At 41.2% G+C, this 27,557-nt stretch overlaps 1 protein-coding gene across 1 annotated transcript; it reads right to left on the minus strand.

Annotated features, from left to right (window-relative positions):
* Positions 1–1,359: 1,359 nt before the first annotated feature.
* Positions 1,360–24,767, minus strand: LOC101348997 (potassium-transporting ATPase alpha chain 2). Its single transcript, XM_023724832.1, has 20 exons — positions 24,651–24,767; positions 23,759–23,872; positions 22,602–22,736; positions 22,363–22,480; positions 21,840–22,108; positions 19,686–19,884; positions 19,415–19,524; positions 16,626–16,760; positions 11,263–11,455; positions 9,158–9,333; positions 8,332–8,468; positions 5,750–5,900; positions 4,980–5,148; positions 4,736–4,890; positions 3,192–3,315; positions 2,884–3,029; positions 2,289–2,422; positions 1,985–2,086; positions 1,474–1,565; positions 1,360–1,388 (listed from the first exon to the last, which is right to left on the minus strand). Exons 1-20 carry the CDS (start codon positions 24,750–24,752, stop codon positions 1,360–1,362), a joined length of 2,790 nt encoding a protein of 929 aa, XP_023580600.1. The 5' UTR covers positions 24,753–24,767.
* Between the last annotated feature and the right edge of the window lie 2,790 nt (positions 24,768–27,557).

Consider the following 27,557-nt stretch of genomic DNA (forward strand, 5'->3'; position numbering starts at 1 on the left):
GGAAAAAAGTTGAACCAAATATAATTTTCAGGTTCTGTCAGATCAGATTTGTATTGGGTGGGGAATAGATGGGAATGCTGTGAAAATTACTTTCCTTAGAATGTTGCTTATTGAAGATATATCCCTCTCATAGAAACCCTGACTCAGAAATGTGGGCACATCAGAAGGCATAGCATACACAGCAGGAATACTGGTGAGGGGAGAGTTCAAAAGGTAAATCCTATATTTTCTGACTTTTCATAGATAAGTAAAACAACTGAAAAAGGGAAAAAAATTAAAATCACATCTCATTTTTTTTGTGTGTCCTATGCTCTGCATTCTAGGAAAACTCCAATTAATTAGAACACCACAATCAGACCTGGTTGTTTAAAAACATCTTTTACTTAAAAATGAGGCCTCTCTTGGCCTATCAACATGGATGTACGTGTCACACATGAATAAAGCCAAGAGAAAATATGAAACATGATAGATACAAAATTAGTGCTGGAGAGTGCTTTGCAGCTGTTTTACAAGAAATAAATATGAATTTTTAAACCACAATGGCTTTCTACTGAGGTGGAATCCTGGTAAATGAAAGGCCCTTCAGATCAGTTGAACATTTTGAGTTAGGATATGCAAAATGTAGTTCAGTTTTTGGAGGAGTTGGAGAAAGCTAAATTAGAGGTCTAGAGGTAGGGGATGGGGCAATTTGGGGGGAAAGAGGGAAGGTAAGATAGTAGGAAGTAGAGACTAAAAGGACTAGTGAGATGCGGAGAAGATGGGATGATGGCTGACGCAGCCAGGAAAACTGTGTTATGGCAAGATGGCTGAGGACTTTTAAGAAGGATACCTTAAGAGTCAAACTTGACGTTGTCCATGTTGCTATGATGTAAACCTGCTGTCGCCTTCATCTCCTGCAAGTATTCAGCTGAATTAGCCTTTATTGAGTAAGGTGGCCATTAAAATATAAGTTCTGCAGAAATTAATAGAAATCTTAGGGAGATCATTGAATAGTGTGTGGAATGGAGGTTTGAGCAATCCTATCTAACGCTTAAGGAGCAGTGAGACCCCAACAGATTTCTGAGTCACACAAGACTTGAAATTTATGTACATATAAACATGTCCTCTTCCCTACATCATTACCTCAAAATACACATATTTTAAAACAAGGATATAGAGATAAAAATCATATACAAACAGCTGAAACTCAGCTTTGAAGTACAAAACATCAGTCAAATATCTTTCACATAGTTTTCTTCCTTTTCTTATATGAATTTTGATGGTGTTCCCAATGCCCACCCAAAAGATCTTCCAGCTAGTGGTGAAAAGATGAAGAACATCATCAATGGGCAGTTGGGAGAGTTGACAAATAAGAAGGTCTTAATAATACATGTTCTTATCCCACCAACCTGGAGAGGTAGACAAAAAACTCAATTAGAAATTAAGGCTGTTGAAGTTGGTAAACAAAGCTTCACAAATCATATTACTACTTACCTCCAGGGTAAAGCCTGATGAAAAGTTTTCGCATCTCATCGTATACCCAAATCAGAATAGCATATGGCACAGCCACAAACCAATACTGAGCCCTGGAAGCAGAATGGAGGAAGGTGAGTCCCAGTGCACCCCAAAGAAAGGCCAATCTCAACCAATAGGCAGTGGATTTCTTGTTCATTTTCCCTGCCTTACTGGAAATAACAACAAATTCGTTGAATCACACAATATAAATGTGAAAAGCTTTTTATTTAACCTGGACTGTGATGGTAAGAAGCAACATTTGCCTTTGAAGTGACCTATTGGGTGATAGCAGAGATGGATGGTAAAGTTTAGAAAAAGCATATCCTCTTCTGGGAAAACTGACAGGTCAAAGTGAATCGACTCATTTTTCTCTCTTTTGAAAGACTTGGGGAGGGGGAAGAAACTTCTGAAATCTTAATGTTTTACTCTGTGATAGCTCAGAATGGGGGCAGGTTCTTTCCTTCCCACCACTGTTGCAAGGTGAACTCACCGGAGCATAGTGAAATTCAGGGCTGTGATACTCCCAAGACCATAGGAGAGGATTAATGCTATGATGATCTGTGAGGCAATCCCTACCCAGATGACTTTATTTCTGCAAGACACATAAAAGGAAGTAGATTCTGAATTCACACAGGACTATGATGTTGCCACCCAACAGACTGATGCCACCCAGCAGAGTTAATGCCTTGTGCATTAAAGGCAAGGTCATAGTTTGGCCCTTTGAATCAATAGACCTCTTAACCCTTAGCATTGCATGCCCAGAATTAAGCTATGAGACCAGACACTATCAATACCTGAAGAGACCTTGCTGGAAAATGGAGTTTCTCCGGGTTTTCCTGATGATCAGATCTGCTATTTGCTGGACCATAATGGCAACGAAGAAGGCTGTGTAGCCTGTCCATTCTAGGTATTGCCTCTGGTACCTTGTCTGTCAGGGAGCGGAGGCGGAGGAGACCATGAGACTCATGGGGGAAAACTCTAGGGAAATTTCAATGCAGTTCTGTAAAGATTTATTCCCTTCCCCACTTCACCAAGATTGAGAGCAGATCACCTCTTTGTCTTTGGAAAGAAACATATTGTTTTCCCCTTCAACCAGGTGAGTAGGGAAAGAATGCTAACTTAATTTATTTGGTCCAACTGTGAGTGTTGCTGGACTGGTTACTCTTCCATAACAATTGCAAAACTAATATAAAAAAGTAACTGCAGGGATCTAAGTTGAGAGATGAGGCCAAACAATGTGTTCCCAAGCTCTAATAACTGAGAAAAGTTTCACCCTCTGTCTCACTAAGGCACTTCAGGGAAATAAAGTTTCAGCATCAATCAGGGCAAGACTGTGATAGGAGGGGAGAACCAATAGGATGCTCAGGGAAGAGCTTTCCCCTCCCTTACCCATTCTTGTCCATAGCTGTCTTCCAAGTCATTCACATCGTCCTTTTCCCATTCTAATCGGAGGCCAATGAGAGTGCTGGGTCTAAACCCCGCCTGTGTGTAAACCGTGAAATAAACAACAAAAGCTCCCAGAGACTGCATGAGGCCTAAAAGAATAAGAGGGATAAGAGATAAGGTTCTATAATTTTCTTCTCAGTCTCTCCTCCCATCCCAACCTCATCCAAAAGAAAAAACACAATTGTGACTGTCTTAAACGAATTCTCTTGGGCGGACCATTGTGTGGCAGGTAAGAGATGCCCTTAACATACCAATGTGCAGGTAAGAGTAGAGGGCGAGTGGCTTGTTCACCAGTCTGTCTTTCTTCTTGTGGCGAGGCTTCCTGTTCATTATGTCACTTTCAGCTTTTTCATAAGCCAAGGCAACGGAAGGAATCTAGAGAGGGGAGAGAACCTGTGAATCCAAACCCTGAAACACAATCTACCTATAGAATTCTGATAACGGCAGTGGCATAGCCGTAGGTGGGTAGGATTGGTGGGAGGTAGTGGTGGTGGTGGGAGGGGGATACGGAATGGCCACCTATGGGTGCAGGGTTCATTGCCTGTACAGAATTTTAAAACAGCTAGTTTAAAAGAGCAATCTGCTTTTTATTACATCGTGTACTAGCCGTTCTAAACATAGTAGTTATAAAACACTTTCCCCTCAGAGGTGAATTTCTTCCACCACGCTGCTCCCCTTTAGCATGCCCCTCAGCCACAATGCAGTGCACTAGAACAGTGGTTCTTGAACTTTAGCAGGCATCAGAATCACCTGGAGGGCCTGTAAAAGACAGGTCACTGGGCCCCACCTCCAGAGTTTCTGATTCTGGAGGCCTAGGGTGGGGCCAGAGAATTTGCATTTTTAACAAGTTCCCAGGTGAGGCCTATTGCTACCAGTGAGGGGATCACACTTGGAGAACCCCTGCAGTGGAGGAAAACGAGCAAGTATAAAGGGCCCAGAGAATAATCTGATTAGAAATTATGGGACCCTCAATTCCCCTCAGAGGTAAAGACATCTCTAGGCTCCCTGCATTGTAGGGATTAGCTGGTTGTTACTTAAAACTGTAACAGAGGAGAAAAATGAGGCAAATTGCTGTGAATTTAGCTCGCTCTGTGTTCTTTTTACCCTTTTACCCATGTAAACCAGAGCCATATGAGTAACTTCCAAAGAGCTTCCTGATTTTTAAATGGATACATGTGTGAAGAGGGGAAGGTTTAGTTGAACTTATGTAGGTTAATGCAAAGCTTTATAGAAATTTAGTAACTGCTACTTCTTACTACAGACGAAAGGTTGGTGGTTAGAACCCACTCAGAGGTGCCTCAGAAGTCAGGCCTGACGATCTGCTTCTGAAAGATCACAGCTTTGAAAACCCTATGGAGCACAGTTCTACCCTGCGCAAACGGGGTCGCCATGACTCGGAATTGACTTGACAGCAACTAACAACAAGAACAACTTCTTACTGTGTTTAGGTGAAGGACTTCCAGGTCACAGATTCTTTTACTTAAAAAGGGATGACTGTGGTGTTCTCATTTTACCACTGGGCCCCAGCATTGCAGGGACTATTTTGGTGGCAGCTTCATCTTCTCAAGAGAAAAGGGAGACACAGGGGCTGAAGTGACCAATGGCAATGTATTTTTTGGAGGGTGAAGAACTCATGTCTTGATAAGTTCCTATATGGAGTGAACTGGTCAATGGACCACTTGTTAGAAACACGGAACTTCAGACCTCATGGAACTGAAGTCTGAGAAGCGCTGATTTAGTTCATCTCCTTGTTCTTAAAAGTCTGCAGACCGCTGTTCCCTTTAGTGCTACTTACAATGTCTGTGCCCAAGTCGATGAACAAGATGGTAATGGTGCCAATGGGAAGGGGGAGCCCAACAATAATGTAGATCAAAAAGGGGCAAAGCTCAGCAATGTTCTTAGTCAAGGTGTAAGCAATAGTCTTCTTTAGGTTGTCAAAGATCAGGCGACCTAGGCAAAAATGTTTCTCCTTATAGGACTTGCTTTTAGTCCCCCAGGTGACCCCAGCCCTCAGTAAGATTACTGGAGACCTTGTTTACCTTCTTCCACCCCTGTGACTATGGATGCAAAGTTGTCATCCAGTAAGACCATGTCGGCTGCATTTTTGGCTGCATCAGAACCAGCTATGCCCATGGCAATTCCAATATCTGCCTTCTTCAGAGCTGGAGAGTCGTTAACTCCATCCCCTGTCACAGCAACCACTGCACCCTGCGTGGGACATGACGAGAGAATGTAAGTGCACAGATCCAAGGGACCACAGGTTTAGCAAGAACAATGTAGTCTCAATCTCAAGGCTAGGAGGACTACTGGAGCTGAAATTAAGGGCCTATTTAGGGGGAAATATAAAGACAGGAAATCCAGGAAGCAAGAATAATGACCTGCAAACAAGATGTATTCAAATAATAGAAACTAGTGTGTATGGCAGGTTAAAGTGGGTAAGGACTACGTGTTATATTTTTACATTTTTAAATCCTTATAGACCCACACCTACCACAGTACCCAAATGTTTTGCTGTCAGAAGCCCCTAGCTCTAGTGATGGAGTGCAGAGAACCAGTTTGGGCTCCTCCTTCAACATGTGGTGTGGAAGGGTCTGGCACCATTCCTTTCAGAAATGAAGAAGGAGAGCAGAATGGAGTATAAACCCAGTGAGAGAACAGAGAGGTGAAATGACAATGACTGGCAAAGAGCTTTCTCTTGAGAGGTTTCAAAAGGCCCCATAGCCCAGGTCTGAGACACAAATCTGTTCCGGCATTTCTCCACCCGATGACAGCGGCCCTGGGTCCTCTGACTGTGGTGCTATTCACTCACCAATCTCTGACAGCCCTCCACGATAATCAGCTTCTGCTGTGGGGACGTCCGGGCAAAGACAATTTCCGAGTGGTTGGCGAGGAGTTCGTCTAGCTGTTCTGGGCTCATGTCCTTCAGCTCCATGCCGGTCACCACGGCAGCTTTAGCATCCCTACAAGGGCCGGGAGAGACCGGGTGAGGTCACAGTCCAGACCTGAAGTTGGAGCACTGTTCTGGGCAGTACATGGGTTGAACCACTGTGATATAACATGGAACCAAATTTCCTCAGCTCCTAATAAGTGAGATAACAGTGGTTATGAGTACTGGGGACAATTTAGTCTCCATTTTAAGACAATAAACTGAGGTTCAAAAATTAAATAGCCAAGTGGCCTTTTCATTACAGGAATGGCTGAGAAAGTGGTACTTCCTGGGCAATGCTTTACTAAGCAAGTAAAAGGAGGGTAAAAACTGCCTTTTGAAAAATATTAACAGTAACATGTAAGTGATGGGTAAATGGGTGTCCACTGTAAAATATTTTGAACTTTGCTGTATGCTTGAAAATTTTCATAATAAATTGTTGGGGAAAACCTGCCTGTTTATTTGTTTTGGGTCCTAGAATTCAGTTTATGCCAAATGCATAGGTTACAATTCTTTGCTGTTTTTGTTATTCATTTGAGATTTACAGAATGTCTATTATGTGCAATGTGCTATAAAGGGAGAACAATTTATTTGGTCTTCTTTGGGCAAAAATAGTCTGCTGAAATATAAACGTTTGGTTCCAGAAACTTCTGATTATGCAGATCTGGGTCGCCTCCCTGCTAAAACTCTTCCGAAGCTTTCCAGTGTGCTTAGAACAAACCCCAGAACCACCAGCTTGGTCTCCAAGGCCATGTGCAGCCTCCCAGGCCAAGTGAAGTCTGTGGTGCTGAGCTTTATCTCCTCTTAGTTCTCAGTTCTGAGACCTTCCAAGCTCTCTGCTGCCCTAAGGCCTTCAAAGGTGTTTCTCCTTTTGCAAGGAATGGATATCTCTTCAGCTCACCTTTCCTTAGCTAACACTTCAGATTTTAACCTTCAAATCTCAGTTTAAACATTGTAGGTACAAAACATTACATGCCTTTTTCCTTATATTTTGTAGTTTTGAGATTTTTAGGGCTGCTTTTTTCTCTTGGTGCTTAATATTTGAATTCTAGCACTTGATTCTGAAACTACAGGCCTTCCTAACTGCCCGTAAATATAAACATATTTTTTATGTATACATATGTATACACATATATTTAAGATAAGAAAGAAAGGGTGTTTCCGTTCCCTCTGCAACTGCCAAAATGCAGCTATCATACTGTCATGAAGCTAGATCTGAAACAGTGATTAAATGAAAACATTCACAAAAGTATTTATCTCACTCAACTGTTCCATGGGGTGACTTGCATGAAAATGTATAATCCTATTTTTCTTAAACTGAACAAATAAACAAAAAATCCAAAATCTGGCTTTGTAAATGTTATTTATACCAAGGGGCCTTGGAGACTCTTAGACTTTCGATATTGTTGCTGTGCCCAGGGACTTCAATTCTGTTTGGTTTTCTTACTTGGTCAATTGTTGCCCTAGTAATAATTTATTATCTGACATCTCTGTATTCCTAAAGAACACAAATGCCTGGGTAAACTAGAAGAGGTTTATTGGTCTTTCCTTTTTTCCCCACAGGCATGAAAGTATAACAAAGCCAACGACTTGAGACTTTGGAGTCTTTGATGCATTTAAATTCTGAACAGCATATCCTGGAAGCCCCCTCCGACCACCCCAGTCCAGGTTAGTCTCCTCCCACTGCCAGCCCCATTGTCCCCAGCATGTCTCCTTCACTATACTCATCACACCACAATCAGTTGTTTTTTTCTGTCTCCCTGGCTAGATTGAAAGCTCCACAAGGGCAAGGATACTGTCTGTCCCGTTTGCTACTACAGTTCCAGTGTTCAGTACAGTGCCTGGTATATAATTGGCATTCAACAAATAATTGTTAGAAGAATTAATACATCAATGGATAGATGGCTAGATAAAAGAATGGACAAGCTTAAAAGAATTAGGAGAAATGAGGAAAAATTGAGTCTCTCCTTAGGAAGCTTCCATACAAAATAAATAAAAAAAGAAATGAAGAATATGCTTACATAGCTGCACATTATGAAGCCAACTGAATAGGTTATACCTAAGATGCTCACTAGGAGACTGCCTGAAATCCAATGGGTTCGTAATAGTCTTGGTTATACAACTAGATCAATGGTAAGTAATTTCATGTAAACTCTTTGTTTCTGTTTTTCTCACTCTAAATTGGGCACAAGTTTTCAGATATACTTCACTGGATTTTGAAATTTAGACATAAGGAGTAATATTCATGAGCATGAATGTCAATACAGTGCCTGGCACAACTTAGGTGCTTAGTCAAGTTTTGAGTGAATGAATGGATATGTGAATTATAGATCAAATTAGTCTAGCGTCACCCTGAGAAAGTGTTTTGCCAAAAGATGATTTGCTCCAAATAATACAGCTCTTTAGAGCCAATAGGGTCCCATGTGTAAGAACTTCAGTTTCTGCTCTATTGGTTCTGTGCTTACCATTTGTTAACTTGCTCCACAGCAATGTTGAGGCGTTTTGCAATGTCTTCCACTGTCTCACTGTTTGCCGAAATGATACCTACACTCCTGGCAATAGCTTTGGCTGTGATAGGATGATCACCTGTCACCATAATAACCTAGAGCACAATGAGGAAGACATATGGACAATGAGGAACTGGGCCAGCTAAAGTAGGAACAGTTCAATATTGCCTACTCTACCATGACTTGGATGAATATGGCTTGCGATTATTGTTGTTTGCCCTTGTGGGCAGTTCTTGATTTAAGACACGATTGTCTCTCAAGGACACACTGATCCTGTTGGATCAATCCTTGTTCCCAAACTTCTTACATTTCTTCCTCTGATATTAGAGTAAACCCTTCCCCATTGCTATTATTTGTGAAAGAGCTGATAGATGTCTATTTGGAGCAGACACATGTTTCTTCAACTTTCTTGATATTAATATGGTGACAGAACTCAATTTTGGCTTAGATATCATGAAAATGAATGGATTTTGGAAGCTGGATCTCAAGATTAAGCAATAGAACCTTTAATTATCCACATGGTCTAGGACAAGATATGGCCTTTTCAAGGCACAGCTTTCTTTTCATTGCAATTACTATTCTGGTTTATTCCACATAGACACAATCATTTTGTTTTCATGGGACAATTGCTAAAATCCTAAGTAAGTAAAAGTAGAGATAAAAGGAGAGAATTATGATATTTACATGAAGAGACCTAAATACTGACCATCTTCTATGACACAAGTTTTTAGACAGAGTTACAACACACATGGGGAGATTTTTGAGTCAGGAAAATGACTTTCACCTTGATTCCAGCACTCCGACATTTGGTAACTGCATCAGGCACAGTGGACCGAGGGGGATCAATCATCGACAAGAGTCCCACAAAACAGAGGCTGGAGGTGGGAAAGTTCATGGTGTCTATGTCAAATGAATAGGTTTCTGGAAACTCATCTGCTGGCAGGTAGAGATGGCAGAAACCTGGAATGGGCATGAGTTTGGGAGTTAATGAAACTAGGATAAGACATGACAAAAGAAAAGGGGAGAACATTAATGTATACTCACAGTCCTTTAATATTTTGCCATTATGGTATTAGAGTTACTATTTGTTATTACAATATACCAGAATTGTTTAATTTCTTCAATTCTATAATGCATGATTTTAGAGAAGACATTTAATCAAAAAATCATTTACTGTGTGCCCATTAGGATCCATGTTATTATATTCTAGGGATATAAAGACCAAGCCTTTACTTCTGAAGATGTCCCAGTTTGGTAGACAGAGAAATAAATAGATAAAGTATAATAAAACATAGTGCTACAGAGTTTAGCTACACTACAGCTACCTGGGGAGTCAGGTAAGACTTTACCCAGGAGGTAACATTTGAGCTGGGTCCTGAGAGAGGAGTAGATGTTTTTCAGGGAAAGAAGGGAGGGCTGTGGTGGGAAGGCAGAGAAAACAGCATACGCTACTGCACAAAGTCAGGAAAGAACTTGGAGTGTCAGGGGAATAGTATGAAGTTCAATCTTTCATCAAGTTAAGCGTGAAAGAAAGGCTATTAGGAATGGGGAAGAACCACTCTCTGAAGGTGTCATCATCTCACAAGCTGAGGTAGAAGGGATTTTTGTGTCTGGTGGGACTTCTAAGACCTTGTAAACTTCTATATTAAATTTATTCCCAACATGGCTCACTAACTTTACAAATTTCAATAAAGTACAGACTTTAAGCGGTCAAATGTGAGGTTCCTAGAGCTACACTAGTCAGATGGATATCAATCTTCTTTTGAAAAGGAGATTACCTAGTCCTGTGGACTATATAGAGCATGTTAAAGCATTATCATCCCATTTATATAGTTTATCCACTTTACAAACTCAAGAATCCTTTAGAAACACGCATTCCACAGATTCCAACATCTCTATTGCCAAGAACTTTAATGTTTAATGACCCTTATCATAAACTTTATCTTTCTGTTGTTCTGAGTAGGTGTCCTTTGTTCAGCCCATGAATCTCACAAAGGAACATTTTGTCCCCCAACACCTTAAATAACCTTGAATAGGCTCCTCTACAATTGTTGTATTTCTAAGGTTCCTTCCAACATTCCCTATCTCAGTTACTGATATTATTTTTTTCTTAATCATGTCAACAGTTTTTTAAATGTACTTTTCTCCTCTAATTAGCTGCTAAGTCGTGCTAATCTACATCCACTAAGCATCTTGCATCTGACCCCTCCTTCACATTCCCATTGCCTTGGAAAAAATTCCCACCCCCTTTCACTTGAATGAGGGCAGTTACCTCCTAATTAGACCCATGCCTCTCCTCTTCCTTTAACCCATCTTACTGCCAAAAATTATCCTTAAAAACACACCAAAACTTTGATCAGCTCACTCCTGATGTGAAGCCTTCAACAGCTCTCCACTGATTGCAAAGTGAAACCCCAATTCCTCACCCACTCAGTCTAGCTATCTCGTCTATTTCTTATGACTATACTATCTCATGCCCCCTACAACACTCAGCACAGGTTAGCTGGCTCAGCTTACCTACCTTTCCTTATCCATTCCTCCCTTAGTGCTCTGGCTGACGTTGTTCTCTCTTCTTGAATACTTTTCCCAACCTCCCTTTAAAATGTTATCTGTCATTCAAGCCCAGTTTATAACGTTAACTCCTTCCATAAAATCTTCCCTGATTTTATTTATTGAAAGTGACCTTATCCTTCTCTGCACTGTCATATACATTTTGTTATGTTTACCATGTTTATTGTATTCTTCTTAGTATTATTAACGTGGATGCCATATGTATTCTACATAAATAATACTTTACTCAAAGATGCCTGCCTCTCTAGTGCCCCGACCCAGAATCAGGACATTGCATCTATCAGGGGAAGGATAAGAGTTCTGCTCCAAAGAACTCACCCAGCACGCGCTCGCCCAGGCCTCCGAGCTCCATGTATGCTGTGTGGAAGGCCTTGGCTGTGCTCTCGTCCAGGGGCTGCTCTTGGCCATTGATCATGATGGTGCTACACTTCTCTAAGATTCTCTCAGGGGCCCCTTTCATCACCATGAGGAAGCGTCTGTCATTGGGGTCATCCGTCTCATGGATGGAGAGCTGGGAGGAGAGAAATAATTGAGCATGTTAGACACAGCATTTTATCTACTATTGACTCCATCTTCATTACTAGGGGTGTGAATTGTACAAGGCTTTTAATTACTAACATGATAGGAAGGTGAAAAACATCCCTTACTCTTGTTGGGCTACTTGTCTTTGAAATGTAAAGAAGGAAGAGGAATAATGACATCTCCAGGCATGTTCTATCCTCTTTGTCTTGTGGCCAAGTGTCATGGTTTGAATTATGTCCCCCCAAAAATCTGTGTATCAATTTGGCTAGGCCATGATTCCTGGTACTGTGTGATTTTCCTGTATGTTGTAAACCTGCCTCTATGATGTTAATGAGGGAGGATAGGCCGCAGTTGTGTTAGTAAGGCAGGACTCAGTCTACAAAATTGTATTGTATCCTGAGGCAATGTCTTGAGGTATAAAAGACAGAAGTGAGCAGAGAGACAGGGGGACCTCATACCATCAAGAAAGCAGTGCTGGGAGCAGAGCGCATCCTTTGGACTGGGGTCCCTGTGCCGAGAAGCTCCTAGTCCAGGGGAACACTGATGAGAAGGCTGACAGAGAGAAAAAGACTTCCCCTGGAGCTGACGCCCTGAATTTGGACTTTTAGCCTACTTTGACTGTGAGGAAATAACATTCTCTTCGTTAAAACCATCCACTTGTGGTATTTCTGTTATAGCAGCACTGGATGACTAAGACACCAAGCAATATGCAGAGATCTAGACTTGGTCCCAGCCCAGACAGGCACCTTGAGTTTGAAACCAAACTAAGAGGAGCTTGTCTTTCAAACAGAAAGTGGCTGCTTTAGAGAAGGCCACGAAGGCTGGATATGGCTGTCAGTCCATGAAATCTTGGGCCTTCAGGGAGATCTCCTGGGGTGCTTGCAAGTTGGGTGGGGGCTCTGCGCCTCCGCATCTCACCTCCTGTCTCTACCTGCCTGTTGTGAGCAGCATTTTTTCAGACACAAGTACTCTGACCTCAGGCAGGCATGGGTCAGCAAGAATTCCATGTGCCTGGAACTGATCCAGCTTTGCTGCCTTGATGTCAGAGAAAACAGCAGGAGTGTAAGGAGGTGGACACTCTCCTGCCCAACCTTTCTGGAGGACAGTTAAGTAATAGGTATAATTTTACACGACCAGGGCTCCAACATGAATACCGTTTGACCTAGCAATTCTACTTCTAGATTTATCCTAATAAGATAATCAAAAATTGTGAAAATAAATAAATAAATAAAATGGCTAACCCTTACATAGCCCTTATTATATACCAGGTACTCTTCTAAGTATTCAACAGGAATTTCAGGAAGCTGGAATGTTTGGAAGAAAATAAATCAATTACAAAGAAAAATTCTACCATTTTGGGTCTATCAGTTGATTCTCAATCAGTAGTTCTTAGACTGTTGGATATCAGAGATAAGTAAAATTAAAAGAAAAAAAATAATAGAGGGCCAACATAGTGTTGTCAGCTTCTTTACAGACAAGTAAAAATACTAAACAAACAAACAAAACAAAACAAAACACCTGCCATCTTATCATCATAATCTTCTAAAAGATAACACATTTTAAAACGTACAAAATAGGAAGAACAGGGCATCAGGATTGGAGGAAGACTGACTCATTAACAACCTGTGTTATGCAGATGACACAACCTTGTTTGCTGAAAGTGAAGAGGAATTGAGACATTTACTGATGAAGATCAAAGACCACAGCCTTAAGTATGGATTACACCTCAACATAAAGAAAACAAAAATCCTCACAACTGTTTGCAATAGTTCTTTTCCAACCCTAAATTCCATCCAAACAAAGACAGATGGGTAATCATCAGAAATCAACATCATGATAAACAGAGAAAAGATTGAAGTTGTCAAGGATTCCATTTTACTTGGATCCATAATCAACACTCATGGAAGCAGCAGTCAAGAAATCAAAAGATGCATTGTATTGGGCAAATCTGCTGCAAAAGACCTCTCTAAAGTGTTAAAAAGTAAAGATGTCACCTTGAAGACTCAGGCCTGACCCAAGCCATGGTGTTTTCAATTGCCTCACATACATGCAAAAGCTGGACAATGAATAAGGAAGACTGAAGAAGAATTGACACCTTTGAATTGTAGTGTTGGCGAAGAATATTGAATATACCGTGGATTGCCAAAAGAATGAACAAATCTGTCTTGGAAGAAGTACAGCCAGAATGCTCCTTAGAAGCAAGGATGGTGAGACTATGTCTCACATACTTTGGACATGTTACCAGGAGGGATCAGTCCCTGGAGAAGGACATCATGCTTGGTAAAGTGGAGGGTTAGCAAAAAAAAGGAAGCCCCTCAATGAGATGGACTGACTGACACAGTGGCTGCAACAATGGGCTCAAGCATAACGATTGTGAGGATGGCGCAGGCCGGGCAGTGTATCCTTCTGTTGTACGTAGGGTCGCGATGAGTAGGAACCGACTAGACAGCACCTAACAACAACAGGAAAAATAGTAGACACTTTCATAGTGTGTACTGGGTGCCAGGCTCTGTTCTAAGTGCTTCACACACTACTCATTTAATACTCAAAACAACCCTAAGGCAGTGGGTAGTATTATTATCCCCCTTTGCAAATCAGGAAACCGAGGCCCAGAGAGGTTAACTGACTTGCTCAAGGTCACACAACTAGTAGATGTTGAACTTGGATTTGAACCCAGGCTATCAGGCGCTAGAGTCCTCGCCCTTAATAAAGAATGATATATAGATAAAGGACAAGCTTTTAAATTAAATAAATTCATCCTTATGTAAAACTTATCACATTGTCCCAATTTTCCATAGACTACTGAAAGTATTTTCATAGACTAGTGTCAGTTTGGGGAATATTATTAAGATGAATAAGACATGGACTTTTCACCACTTTTCCTTCAGTTGAATGACACACCAAAGAATTTATAATGATCTTTACAGCTCTTTGTTTAGGGTGGGGCTTTGCTCTTTTGTAGTGTCTTTGCATGGCTCTAATAGCATCTAAAGACTTTCTTTGACCTCTTCAGTGGAGCCCACACAGGGGCCCTCTCTCCTTTTTAGTCTCAACTCTGCATGGCCCACTTTCTCCCCTAACTTTCTGTACATGAAAAAGTACAGGCCTCATGGAACTTGCTTTCTTTCTCATTTCTCATAGACTTTTTGTCATTGTCAGGCGCCATCAAACCGCTTCCGACTAGGAATGTCTTTACTCTGGTAAAATGGAGCATCCTTAGGATTTTGGATCTTGGAAGATAATCTAACATAGTCCTCAGGAGCATGGACTACCTGGGTTTGAATCCTGGCTCCGCCCCTTACTAGCTGTGTGATATACTCTGTACTTTCATTTCCTCGTCTGCAGGAGGGCAAAATAATAGGATCTACTTAATAGAGCGGTGAGAATGGGAAGATTTAATTAATACATGTGGAGTACTTAGCACATAAGAGGTATTATTAACTATTGTTATTTTAGGATTGCTATCATTCTATTTTTACCTTTGTTTTGAATGAGAGATTTCCTGGCCTATTTTCACGCCATAAATTTTTGTTGCCTGTTTAGCTAAATGTGATTCTTTATTGTCCCATTACTCACAAAGAAAAGAGCCCTGGTAGCACAACAGTTAAGCGCTCAGCTGCTAACTGAAAGGTTGGTGATTCGAACCCACCCAGCAGTTCCACAGAAGAAAGACCTGGCAATCTGCTCTCATAAAGTTTATAGCCTATAAACCCTATGGGATCGTTCTATCACATGGGGTCACTATGAATTGAAATCGACACGATAGCAACAACAATAATCCACAAAGATGTTTGCAACAGTTCTTTTCCAACCCTAAATTCCATCCAAACAAAGATAGATGAGTAATCACCAGAAACTTTAACAAAGCATGGTTATTCTAAGTACATGCCTTACTGTTATGCCAAGCCCAAGTCCTGATCCTTTGCTCTCAGCTTTGGACTGTATGGGAATCCCACCTGCAGCAGTATCTTGGGCTATAAACAGCTACTTCTCCTGTTCAGAAGAGGAAGATGGGAATGGTTGCTGACCACCCTTGGAGTAAGGGGAGACCACTAGACAAGGTTGTCTGTATTCTTTCTGCACAGTGAATAGAAAGGAGGTCCCTATCAACTGCTTACAGACAGATAGGAAAGAATGTGACTAGTCATCTGAGAGACTATTCACTTGTTTTTACAAAGGGCGAGGCTTACTCACATGGAGCAAAATGAAATTGTCTGCCTTTGTGTCGTGGTAGAATAGTATGAACTTTGCAGTTAGGCAGACTTGTTCTGAAAATTGGTTGTGCCACTTAGTGATGCAATTCAACACTTGTTTAAGTGTCTGCTTCCTTATTTATAAATTGGGATTAATTAGTAGTACCTCACAGGCTTACGGTGAGAATTAAATAAGATAATGTAGGTAAAGTGCCTGACACATACTAGATGTGCATTGAGGTTAGTTCTGCCCCCTCCCCTCTCCCTTTCATTTAGGATGTTGCTTTAAAGTCAGGATCTGTCACCAGCATTTTATTTAATAGAAACACACCTCCTAATACAAGAAGCTGGTGTATGTGTGTAGGAGGGGTGGAATTTATATATGTGTATGCATAAAATGTGTGTGTGTATGTATATGTATGGAAGTCTCTGAGTGGTGCAAATGGTTAGTGTGCTTGGCTGCTAACCTAAAGTCTAGAGGCTCTAGTCCACCCAGAGGCACCTTGAAAGAAAAGTCTGGTGATCTACTTCTGAAAAACCACCCTTTGAAAACCCTAAGGAGCACAGTTCTACTATGATACACATGAGGTTGCCATGAGTCAGAGTTGACTCCATGGCAACTGGTTTGCTTTTCTTATGTATATGTACATAAAGTATATAAGCATATGTGTTTGTGTGTGTGTGTGTGTGTGTGTGTGTGTATGTAATATAGAGGGATCATGCATACAGCAGCCAGGTCTTGACAAGCTCTTCACCTTTCTTTTCTTCTCTATCCTACTGCAGGGAAAGGAAGAAGGCCAGTGAGGGAACCTTGATCTTGGTTTACCAGATGCCCAGGCTCTGCATTCCTGAAGACTATTTTTGAAGTCAGGCATCATTCAAAATATGTACTATGCAAAGGATGTGTGCAGATGGAAATATCATTCTAGTGATAACAAAAACAGCCAGTTGTGAGGAAAAACTCACCTGAAATTTGTTGGTAGAGTTAAAGGGGATTTCAGCTACTTTGCGGTTTCTTTTTCGAATTTCCATCACATTACCCAAAATGACCTCTGAGAATTTCAAGAGAGCAGTTTCTGAGGCATCTCCAACCACAGTTTTCTGGGAATTAAAAGAAATAACTATTTGCAGCACATAATCTGGTTCTTTTGTGTTTGTTTTCAATGAACCAACCTGCCTTTAGCACATGAACCAACATGTCTTCTGACTAAGAGTTTACAATCTAGCAGGAAAGACATGTTGATTACGTGACAGTTAATGAATGATTAAGACAATGATGGTGCTACTTACTGGCATTAGAGAAGTTCAGAGAAGCTGGAGCTCAATGAGGACTGGAATTTTTTTTGGTTTTTTTTTGTGGTTTCAGAAAAAACAATGCAAAATCATTTAATTTTTATTTTTGGAAGTCGAAAGAGAAGAGTATGATGGCTCCTTTAATACATAGTCTCAATTAGAGGTCTTAATAAATTTGAATACAAAGCACTTTGTGTTTTCAATCACCTCATATGCATGTGAAAGCTAGACAATAAAATAAGATAGAATTGACACATTCTAATTGTGATGCTGACGAGGAATATGGAATATACTATGGACTGCCAACCAACAACCAACCCATTGCTGTCAAGTTGATTCTGACTCACAGTGATCCTATAGGACAGAGTAGAACTGCCCCACAGGGTTTCCAAAGAGTGGCTGGTGGATTTGAACTGCCAACCTTTTGGTTAGAAGCTGAACTTTTTAATATTTTTTATTGTGCTTTAGGTGAAAGTTTACATCTCAAGTTAATTTCTCATACAAAAATTTATACACATATTGTTATGTGACATTAGTTGCAATCCCTATAATGTGACAGCACACTCCCCGTTTCCACCCTGGGTTTCTTGTGTCCATTCAACCAGTTCCTGTCTCTTCCTGCCTTCTCATCCTGCCTCGGGACAGGAGCCGCCCATCTGGTCTCTTGTGTCTGCTTGAACTAAGAAGCACACTCTTCATGAGTATTATTTTATGCTTCGTAGTCCAGTCTAATCTTTGTCTGAAGAGTGGGCTTCAGGAAAGGTTTTAGTTCTGGGTTAACAGAGTGTCTGGGGGCCATGGCTTTGGGAGTTCCTCCAGTCTCAGTCAGACCATTAAGTCTGGTCTTTTTACGTGAATTTGAGTTCTGCTCTATACTTCTCTCCCGCTCTGTCAGGGACTTTCTGTTGTCTTCCCTGTCAGGGCAGACATTGGTGGTAGCCAGGCACGATCTAGTTCTTCTGGTCTCAGGCTGATGGAATCTCTGGTTTATGTGGCTCTTTTGTCTCTAAGGCTAATATTGTCCTTGTGTCTTTGGTGTTCTTCATCTTCCTTTGCTCCAAGTGGGTTGGGATCAATTGATGCATCTTAGATGGCTGCTCACAAGCTTTTAAGACCCCGGACGCCACTCACCAAAGTGGGATGCAGAACATTTTCTTAATAAACTTTGTTATGCCAATTGACCTAGAGGTCCCCTGAAACCATGGTCCGCAGCCCCCAGCCCCTGCTACTCTGTCCTTTGAAGTGTTTGGTTGTGTTCAGGAAACGTCTTAGCTTTTGGTTTAGTCCAGTTGTGCTGACTTCCCCTGTATTGTGTGTTGTCCTTCCTTTCATCTAAGATGATTCTTGTCTACTATCTAGTTGGTGAATTCCCCCTCCCTCCCTCCCCACCCTCGTAACTGTCAAAGAATGTTTTCTTCTGTGTTTAAACTTGTTCTTGAGTTCTTATAATAGTGGTCTTATACAATATTTGTCCTTTTGCAACTGACTAATTTCACTCAGCATAATGCCCCCCAGATTCATCCATTTTGTGAGATGTTTCGCAGATGAGGACTGGGATTTTCATGAAAGATGCAGCTATTAAACTAGATCTCGAAAGATGGGTGATTTATAGAGAAGCCAGAAGAAAGACTTATAGAAACCAGGATGCCATGAGTAAAGGTATAAAATGGTATAAAGGTATAAAATTGATGATTATAGTGTGACTGCCAGAAGTAAAGATGGACAGCTAGGTATGTTTAAGATTATGGAGGGCCATGAAAGGCAGGCTGAGTTCTAAACTCGAGAAGCAGAAAATAGCAATGTACTGAAAGTTTTTCAGCAAAGTTAGGTGAAGATAAAAGTGGTATTTAAGAAAAATGAGTGGCATGCAATAAAGACTGGAACAGGGATAAACTGAAATCAAGAAGGCAATTAAGAGGTTGTTTTAGTTATTTAGATACAAGCTATTAGAGATAACATTTTGAAGCATAAATTATAGGACTTGGTGACTCACTAGATATAAGGAAAGGAGAGAGTCGAAGATGACTTCTAAAAGTTTTGGCCTGGATGACAAGTAGAAAGGTTGTCATAGAAATTATGCCCTAAGACTAGTTTCTTAATTTCCATCCAACTATATTTAAACTTCAGTGAATACCAGTTATGTAATAAAGAAGTCTTGATTACATCCACTTGGATGGTGAAGAAGTTAGGGAGGGAAAGTAACTTAAAGAAACATTCATTTTCTAGAATGAAACAGAATTTTCAAAATTGCCTAAATCATTATTCTGAGAACCTTTAAATGTTTGTGAATTCTCAAAGCTAGTTGGAAGGAAGGAAATGTTCTTCATGTCTTGTGAGTCAGACTTGCTCTTATTAGTACAAACTTTACTCAATTGGAGAGATTAAATCAAGTACCAAATCAGAACAGAGAAAGTGGCTTCAAACTGGCTGTGATTTAAGACCAAGTTAAGCAGAAGCTTTACCTTCATGATGGGAAGACTTTCCTGTCCTGGCTTGAATTCAGCTCGGTTACACAGTGTTAGTATCTTGGATAAGGAGGCCCAGGTTCCAGAGCTTTGATCAAAGATCTGGTCTGGAAAACAAAGAATGGACACTGGGTACTGGGGCATGCTATCAAATAGCCATCCTGCTTAAAAAATTCTCAGAGACTGCACACCAACACTGCTGTTTAGTTCAATCCCCTATGCTCACGTCCACAGCTTTGGACCATGTTGAATGTTCCACAAGACTTACTTGAATGGTCTTCACTTGTGTCGGCCATGAAGATCTGATTGTCAAACCACAGATGGGCCACGGTCATCCTGTTTTGAGTTAGAGTCCCAGTCTTGTCAGAGCAGATGATAGAGGTGGAGCCGAGGGTCTCTACTGCCTCCAGGTTCTTCACTAGGCAGTTCTTCTTGGCCATTCGTTTTGCTGTCAGTGACAGTGTTACCTAGATGGGAGAGAGAAAGAAGCTTTTGAAAAAAGTGGAAGTAGACATTACTGAACTCTTTGATCAAAGATTCTGTAGAAGAATCCTGATCAAAAGAGGGAAAATGTAGAATAGAAATTCAAATTCTTATGGACTACAGACTTTCTGGAGCCACAGAGGCTGGATGAACCCATAAAACTATTGCTCTGAGATAATCTTTAAACCTTAAACCAGAAACATCCCCTGAAGTCTTCTTAAAACCAAACAATAGTTTAGCTTAACTAGTGAAGAATGTCTACCTTGAGCATTTTGCTCTTTTAAGATCTATCTACATGAGATCAGGAAACCCTGCTGGCATAGTGGGTAAGTGCTACAGCTGCTAACGAAAAGGTCAGCAGTTCGAATCCACCAGGTGCTCCTTGGAAACTCTATGGGGCAGTTCTACTCTGTCCTATAGAGTCGCTATGAGTCAGAATTGACTTGACAGCAATGGGGTTGGTTTTTATATGGGATCAAACTGACAACAGCAACTCAAAAGATTAGATAGGAACTTTGGGGGACAGTGAGTTTATGTTAACGGGAGAGGAAAAATCCAGAAAAGAAAGGTGAGAATGGCTGCACAACTTGAAGAATGTAATCAATGTCACTGAATTGCACAAATAGAAACTGTTGAATTGCTGTATGTTTTAACAACAAAATAAATAAAATTTTTTAAAAAGCATAAGTAGAAAAATAACTACTTTGAACTCAGTTTCAATAACATAAATAGCTCAGTTTATCTATGATTGAATTTTAGGAGAGAACTAGACTAATTTTAGGACAGAGTTATAGTTACAGATGTAGCAAAACAGACTTATTAGTTTATAAGCCTTACATGCCAAAGTTCTTTTTTTCTTTTAAATGCTTTTTCTGTCCCTTCATATTTGGAAGAAAATGATCCTGAGGGACCCACAGGTGACAAAGAAAGGCCAGGTTGCTATGGCCTGTACTCATGCATAATTATGAAGTGAGCTTTGCCCATCTGTCTGCTATGTCATTTGTAAGGATGAATGTATGAGAGAGATTTTGAATGGTTTGTGCCAAGGAGGCTGCTCCAAAGAACTCACTTGTTGTTTTGGGGAATCAAGAAGTAGTCGTGTTTTATTTTCAGAGCTCCATACTTTAAAGACTGTTAGCGCTCTCCTTTAAACTACCTGATCTCAAAGGGTTCTCTTGGCTCCAGTTTCTTCAAATACAATCTCAAGGAGTCAGAAAAGATCTGAAGTTCAAAAAATTCTTCTGTCTTTGAGCAGGATGATAGACCAATGATTTTGTAGGCCACATTACATATAACTGAAATATGAGTCTCTTCCTTCCCCCACCCATAGGGCCTTCACAGCAGAGACTAGGAAGAAGGGTGGCTTTTGACTAAGTATTTATTAGCTGGGTCCTTACAAAGGGAGATCTAAAGCTGAATTTGGGGTAGGGGCAGGAAAGAACTGAATTGTTTTGCAGAAGAAAATGAGAAGAGTTTCAGTTTTTGCTTCTGAGAGAAGAGAATTGAGGCAAACAATGTGGATCGGAGACTATGTCTAAGTTTCTTGGTTGAAATTGCAAAGTTTTTTTTTTTTTAAAGAACTGTGGGAAAGGCATTAGGCTCCTGAAAAAATTATATCAGGGATGGTTCAAGTCTATCTTATCTAGATCTTAAGGAGCAAAGTAACTTGCATGATTACAGATAGATCTCCTGAAAATAAAAATGCAACGTTTTCAAGGACAATGCATTCTAATATTAAAATTATCGCAATTCCTTTTGTCCTTTAAAGAAAAAATCTATTCAGAATATTCCATTGTTGTCTGTGATGGGGCAGGAGTTTCACTCCAAAGACAGAGGAGACTTGTAGTTTGCTTGTGGGAGCTTACCTAGCATAGATGTTATCTGCTAAAAATGTCAGGATATAGTAAGAGTTGGTGGCTATCTAACAGCATGGACTCACAGTGACAGTGGCCAGGAGGCCCTCAGGCACATTGGCTACAATGATGCCAATGAGGAAGATGATGGAGTACAGGACAGGATACTTCATGGACACTGCGATGATGAAGAAAATAATGCCAAGGGAGACGGCCACTCCTGCCACAATATGAACAAAATGCTCGATCTCAATGGCAATGGGTGTCTTCTCATTTCCAACTCCTGAAGCCAGTGAGGCAATTTGTCCAATGACAGTGCGGTCACCCGTGTTGATGACCATGCCAGTTGCTGTGCCTATAGGGGAAATAGACATTTTATTCCAGGGGCCTTGGCTATGAAAGGAACACAATCTGCTTTATAGTCCTCTCTTTGGTGGCTTACATGGTCAGTTAGTACATGACATTACAGGACAAAAATCAGTTCTCTAGATTCTTCAATTTCATGTTTTCTCTGGGAAAAGCTTTGTTAACAAGAGATGGTAAAAAGACAAAAACATAAGGCCTAAGGAAGGAGAAGTGCCTGTGGCCCTTAGAGCCAGCTGGACTTACCTTCTAGACAGGTTGTAGAATAGAAGCCAATGTTCTTTGTTTCCAGCGGATTGTCATGAGTGAAGTCACAGGACCGGGACTGGGGCTCGGATTCCCCAGTAAGAGACGAGTTATCCACCTAGAAGTTTGAAAAATGCTCAAAATTAGCTTTCCTGACTCATATATACTAAAATCAGTAAAGCCAATAGAATGACAACTAGTTACAAGCTTGATCCCTAGGGGTGCCCCATAATGCTTACCTTGCATCCCTGAGAAGACAGCAATCTGATGTCTGCAGGAATCTGGTCTCCTCCTTTAATCTCTACTATGTCCCCCACCACCAGCTGCTCTGAAGGGATTGTCTTCTTCTCTGCATCTCGGATGACAAGAGCTTGCTGGGAAAGAAAAATATGACACATGTCTCAGATCCTAAAATGATGCTAATCCCCTTCCTTTGTTTATACCTCGGCTGAATGTCAGAAATGGAGGGATTAGAATCCACGGCTATAAGAATAGCAAAAAAGAAAATGAAAGAGTGTTTCACCTGGGGTCTGAAGACCCCCAGAGCTAGTTTTTCCTGAGGAGGAGCTCATACAGATACTCTTGGAACCAGAAAATGCTACTGAAGGCAGATATAGCAAAGAGAGAGACACAGGTCTGATGGAAAGGGAGTGACAATTAAGGATGAATGACACTGGTTGTCACGTGCAGGAAGAACACTCAAGGTGAAGCCAAAAAGTTAAATGATTTTGCTAAAGTTAGGGAAAACTCTAACAAGGTGGATCTCCCACTTTTTAGCAAGGAAGGAGGTATCCTTTGCATCCACAATCTTTCCTTCCAGCTGGCAGTTTTCTGGGCTAGGGACAATCCAGTTCTCTTGTTCTGTGTCAACAACGGTACATGAACTCCCTAGAGGACACACAGCAGAAGTCCTGTGTGAAGAGGACAGCACTGGTTTTCCACACTGACAGCATCTGGGGCAACACGCACTGAGCTCAGGAATGGGAGCAAAATGGTCCCAGAAAAAGAATCACAGATTGATCTCTTTGGCTGCCAGTGAACACTCCCTGAACTTCTACAGTTTACTGCCTCAATCACCCGTATAATGATGTTGTCCAAATGGTTCACAAATGCTTCAGAGCAGTAGCAGAAGATGTGGTGCAATGACTAATGTTTCTGTCCTACTTTATTCTTGACAAAGCATTTTCCTGTATCTTCATTTGATCATCTCAAAACCCTGTGAGGAAATGGGACTCCAAGAGAGTAGGTAACTTGCTCAGGATTTGTCAGACAGCAAGTGATGGGGCCAGGGCTTGAGCATAGACTCTCTGCGACCAAAACCCTGCTTTTTTTATTAGCTGATGCTTCTTCATATAAAAGTACTGCAGACACTAGAAGAAAGACGGCTGCTACTCACCTGAGGAATCATTTTACTGAAGCTGGCCATGATGTTGGTGCTTTTTGCTTCTTGGTAATAAGCAAATATACCTGTTAAAACAACAACCAGGGCAAGCACGGCACCCAAATACACCTGAGTGATGAGGAGAGGAGTCAATCAGTAAAAGAAATGATAGTAATGAGCCAGATCTTAGGGCTAGATCTCTCCATAGAAAGGTGAGACACGTGGCATTTGGTATGATACAATTTACCTGCCTTAAAAAATACCTGTTTTAAGTGTACAATTCAATCATTATTTATTTAGTTAAATTATTATTCTTTAAATTTAAGTAAATTTACAGAGTTGTGCAACCATCACTACAATCAGGCATTAGAACATTTCCATCTCTCCAAAATGCTCACTCATACCTGTTTACAGTCAACCCCCCGGTCCCATCCCCAGCTCCAAGCAACCACTAATCTGTTCACTGTCCCTACAGATTTCCCTTTTCTGGACATTTCAAGTTTTTTGTGTCTGGTGTCTTTCTCTTAGCATATAGTTGGCCAATTCAATTTTGTAGTTTTGGTACTGAGTTCTCAATAGGCATAGAAACTCTCCATGTTTAAAGGAGAGAATCAGCTTTGAGGAGAAAGATCTCAGAAATACTTCACATGGACGTAGAGTTTTTTTTTCTTAGGAACTCATTTATTTTTTTAATTCATGCCCACACTGCCTCTGAGACATTAGGAAGTCAGACATAATTCTATTCTACACATGGGACAATGATTCATTTCCTACAGCCCATGCAGTGCTCAGTAGTAGTGCCCTGACTCCAGTCCAGTGCTCTGCCCACGAAGGCCTAAATTCATGATTTTTTTCTCCCCTGTTCCCAAGTCAGCAGAGCCAAGTGGGGGATCAGCCAGGGCCTTACGTTGTCTAGGGATGAGGATGGATCGTTGGAGTACTCAATCCCATATGCGATCCAGCACAGGATGGCTCCGACCCACAGGAGGATGGAGAAGCCCCCCACCATCTGCTTGAGAAACTTAACAATCTCTGGGGTCTCCTTGGGAGGGTTGAGGGAATTGGGTCCATCCCGAGCCAGGAGCTCTGCAGCTCTTAGACTGGAGAGACCCTGCAAAGGCGGAGTAAAAACAAAGCAGGAATTAGACAGTTCTTCTCCTTCAGGGGGTTGGATCAGATTTCTGCAGGTTGTGGTTAGGAGTTTATGTGCCAACCTAAAGAAGGTTCCTAGGGCAAGTGGACGATTGCCTCAATCCCCCTGCCTCCCATGTTTAAAGAATAGTTAATGCTTAATATGACCCAGGCATGATTTAAAGTGTTCTACACATATTTATTCATTTACTCCTCAAAATAACCCTATAGGGAAGGTGCTATTATTATCATTAAGTTACGGATGTGGAAATCGAGGCACACAGAGGTTAAGTAACCTGCCCAAGGTCATCCAGCTAGTAAATGGTAGTGCCAAGAGTCAACACCAGTAACCTGGCTCCAGAGTCCAAGCTCTTAACTACTGTGCTCTGCTAAGGAATTTTAATTTCTTAAGAGATTTATCTAGAGATAGATGTATCTTTGCTAAGAGGGATTTGAAATGCAGAAGCTAGTCACCAGGATTAATGGCAAAGCAGTAAATCCAGAAAAGTCACCAGGGTTAATGGCAAAGCAGTAAATCCAGAAAAGTCATATCACCTATTCTGGAACTTCTATATAGCACACCTGTTGCAGTCAAGTTGATTCTGACTCACAGTGGCATCTGGGGTCTTAAAAGCTTACAAGTGGCCATCTAAGATGCATCAATTGATCCCAACCCACTTGGAGCAAAGGAGAACAAAGAACACCAAAGACAGAAGGAAAATATTAGCCCTAGAGACAGAAGGGCCACTTAAATGAGAGATTCCATCAGCCTGAGACCAGAAGAACTAGATGGTGCCCGGCTTCTTAGTTCAGTCAGAGACACTAGATAAAATGGGTGACTCCTGTCTGGAAGCAGGATGAGAAGGCAGGAAGGGACAGGAGCTGATTGGATGGACACAGGAAACCCAGGGTGGAGCGGGGGAGTGTGCTGTTACATTATAGGGATTACAACTGGTGTCACATAGCAATGTGTGTATAAATTTTAATCCATGTGTTCACAAAGTATTATGGTACATGGTGCTCTTCCTGTCAGAGAATGGGGGAAACCAGTGCTAAAAAGTGAGGATCAAAAATAGCAGGCCTAGGACGCTGCTTGTCCCTGCCTTCTCCTCCAAGAAGGGAGGCTGTCTCCAGAAGCACATTAGTGTGCTCACAGACACCTCAGAAAGTACTGCTTTCTGCTGTGAATTCCAATTCAAATGAAAATTCAAAACTTGCTGTCTTGATACCATGAGGTTTGGATACTGAATGTATAACAGAAATACCTACTGTGTGCAGACCACTGGACTGAACATGGAGAGATACAAAGAGCAATACGATGATCTCTGATCTTAAGGAGTAAGCAGTTCTGTAGGGGAGGAAGAGGTGTACAGAAATATAACATCCACTGTATTTCACTTAAATGACTAATGAAAGGTTTAAAGAATATGCTGAGAGAATGATGAATTCTGACTAGAGGGACCAGAGCAGGCTCCCTAGGTGATACAATGTTTGCGTTGGGACTTAAGAGGATGATTAGAATTTAAGTTGGCAGAGTACCAAGGAAGCCAAAAAGAACAGAATGTGTTTGGACCCTGAGAGCAATCTGGGGTCGCTGGGACCTAGTGTGTGGAAAGGGAAAAAATGAGGTAGAAATGAGGCTGGGGGAGAGGTAAATTGGGTAAAACTGTCAAGCACTTTGATATTAAAGTAAGGAATAGAGACTATTTTAAGTGTATAAGGGGCACAATTTCTAAACAGGAAAGTGGTTTGATAAGATTGGTTTTCAAAAGGCAGTTCTGGAAGTTTTTTGTTTGTTTTTTTTTAAGTGGGAGATGGAAGGGGGAGATTCTAGAAGAATGGGACAATAATCCCGGATAGTGAGAATGAGATCTGAAACAGGACAACAGCAGTTAAGATGGGAAGTAAGGGGGCAGATTCAAGAGACGTTTCAGAGAGATAACCAATAGGACTTGATGAGGAAGAGACTGCCAAGGTTTTTTGAATGAATCACTAATCAAATCAATGCAAGTAGAGAACGCAGGAGAAGATCTGGTCAGGTGGGAGGGTGGGGGGAAGTGAGAGATCAGAGAATGCAGTAGGGAGATGATGAGTTTTATTTTGAATTCTGTTATTTGAAATATCTCTGGAACACCATGTGGAAATGTTCAATAGTCATTTAGAAAGATCAGACAGGTGGTGGAAAAGGAATGACAAATGGAGGGTGATGATAATAAGCTGGTTACTCTGAATCCCACTTATTCAACAAATATTTGTGTTTTCGCTACAGGAAAAGCATTAGGTCCTACTCAGACTCATGTGATATATGAGGTTTTCAATGGCTGATTTTTTGGAAGTAGATCTCTAAGCCTTTCTTCTAAGGTATCTCTGAGTGGACCTGAACCACCAGCCTTTTAGTTAGCAGCCGAGAAGTTAATTGTTTGCACCACCCAGAGATGTCATTGGCCCCATCCAAAAACCCAACTGGCTGCCATCAAATCCATTGTAACTCATGGCAACCCCGTGTGTTTCAGAGTAAAACTGTGCTCCATAGGGTTTTTATGGCTATGACCTTTCAGAAGCAGATCACCAGGCCTTTCTTCTGAGGAACCTCTGGGTGGGTTAGAACCACCAACCTTTCAGTTAGTAGCCAAGAAGTTAAACATTTGTGCAACCCAGAGTCTCTATTGACCCTACAGAGGAT

This window comes from Trichechus manatus, unplaced genomic scaffold (genome assembly GCF_000243295.1).
Source record: "Trichechus manatus latirostris isolate Lorelei unplaced genomic scaffold, TriManLat1.0 scaffold00264, whole genome shotgun sequence".
NCBI classification, from domain to species: Eukaryota; Metazoa; Chordata; class Mammalia; order Sirenia; family Trichechidae; genus Trichechus; species Trichechus manatus.

Excerpts from the sequence above, each read along its gene's own strand:
- LOC101348997 (XM_023724832.1), bottom strand. The coding sequence starts at position 24,752 with ATGGTGGGGGGCTTCTCCATCCTCCTGTGGGTCGGAGCCATCCTGTGC. Across the intron at positions 23,873-24,650 it reads CATCCTCATCCCTAGACAAC|GTGTATTTGGGTGCCGTGCT; the intron begins GTAAGGCCCTGG and ends CTCATCACTCAG. Across the intron at positions 9,334-11,262 it reads CCTGGGCGAGCGCGTGCTGG|GTTTCTGCCATCTCTACCTG; the intron begins GTGAGTTCTTTG and ends TGCCCATTCCAG.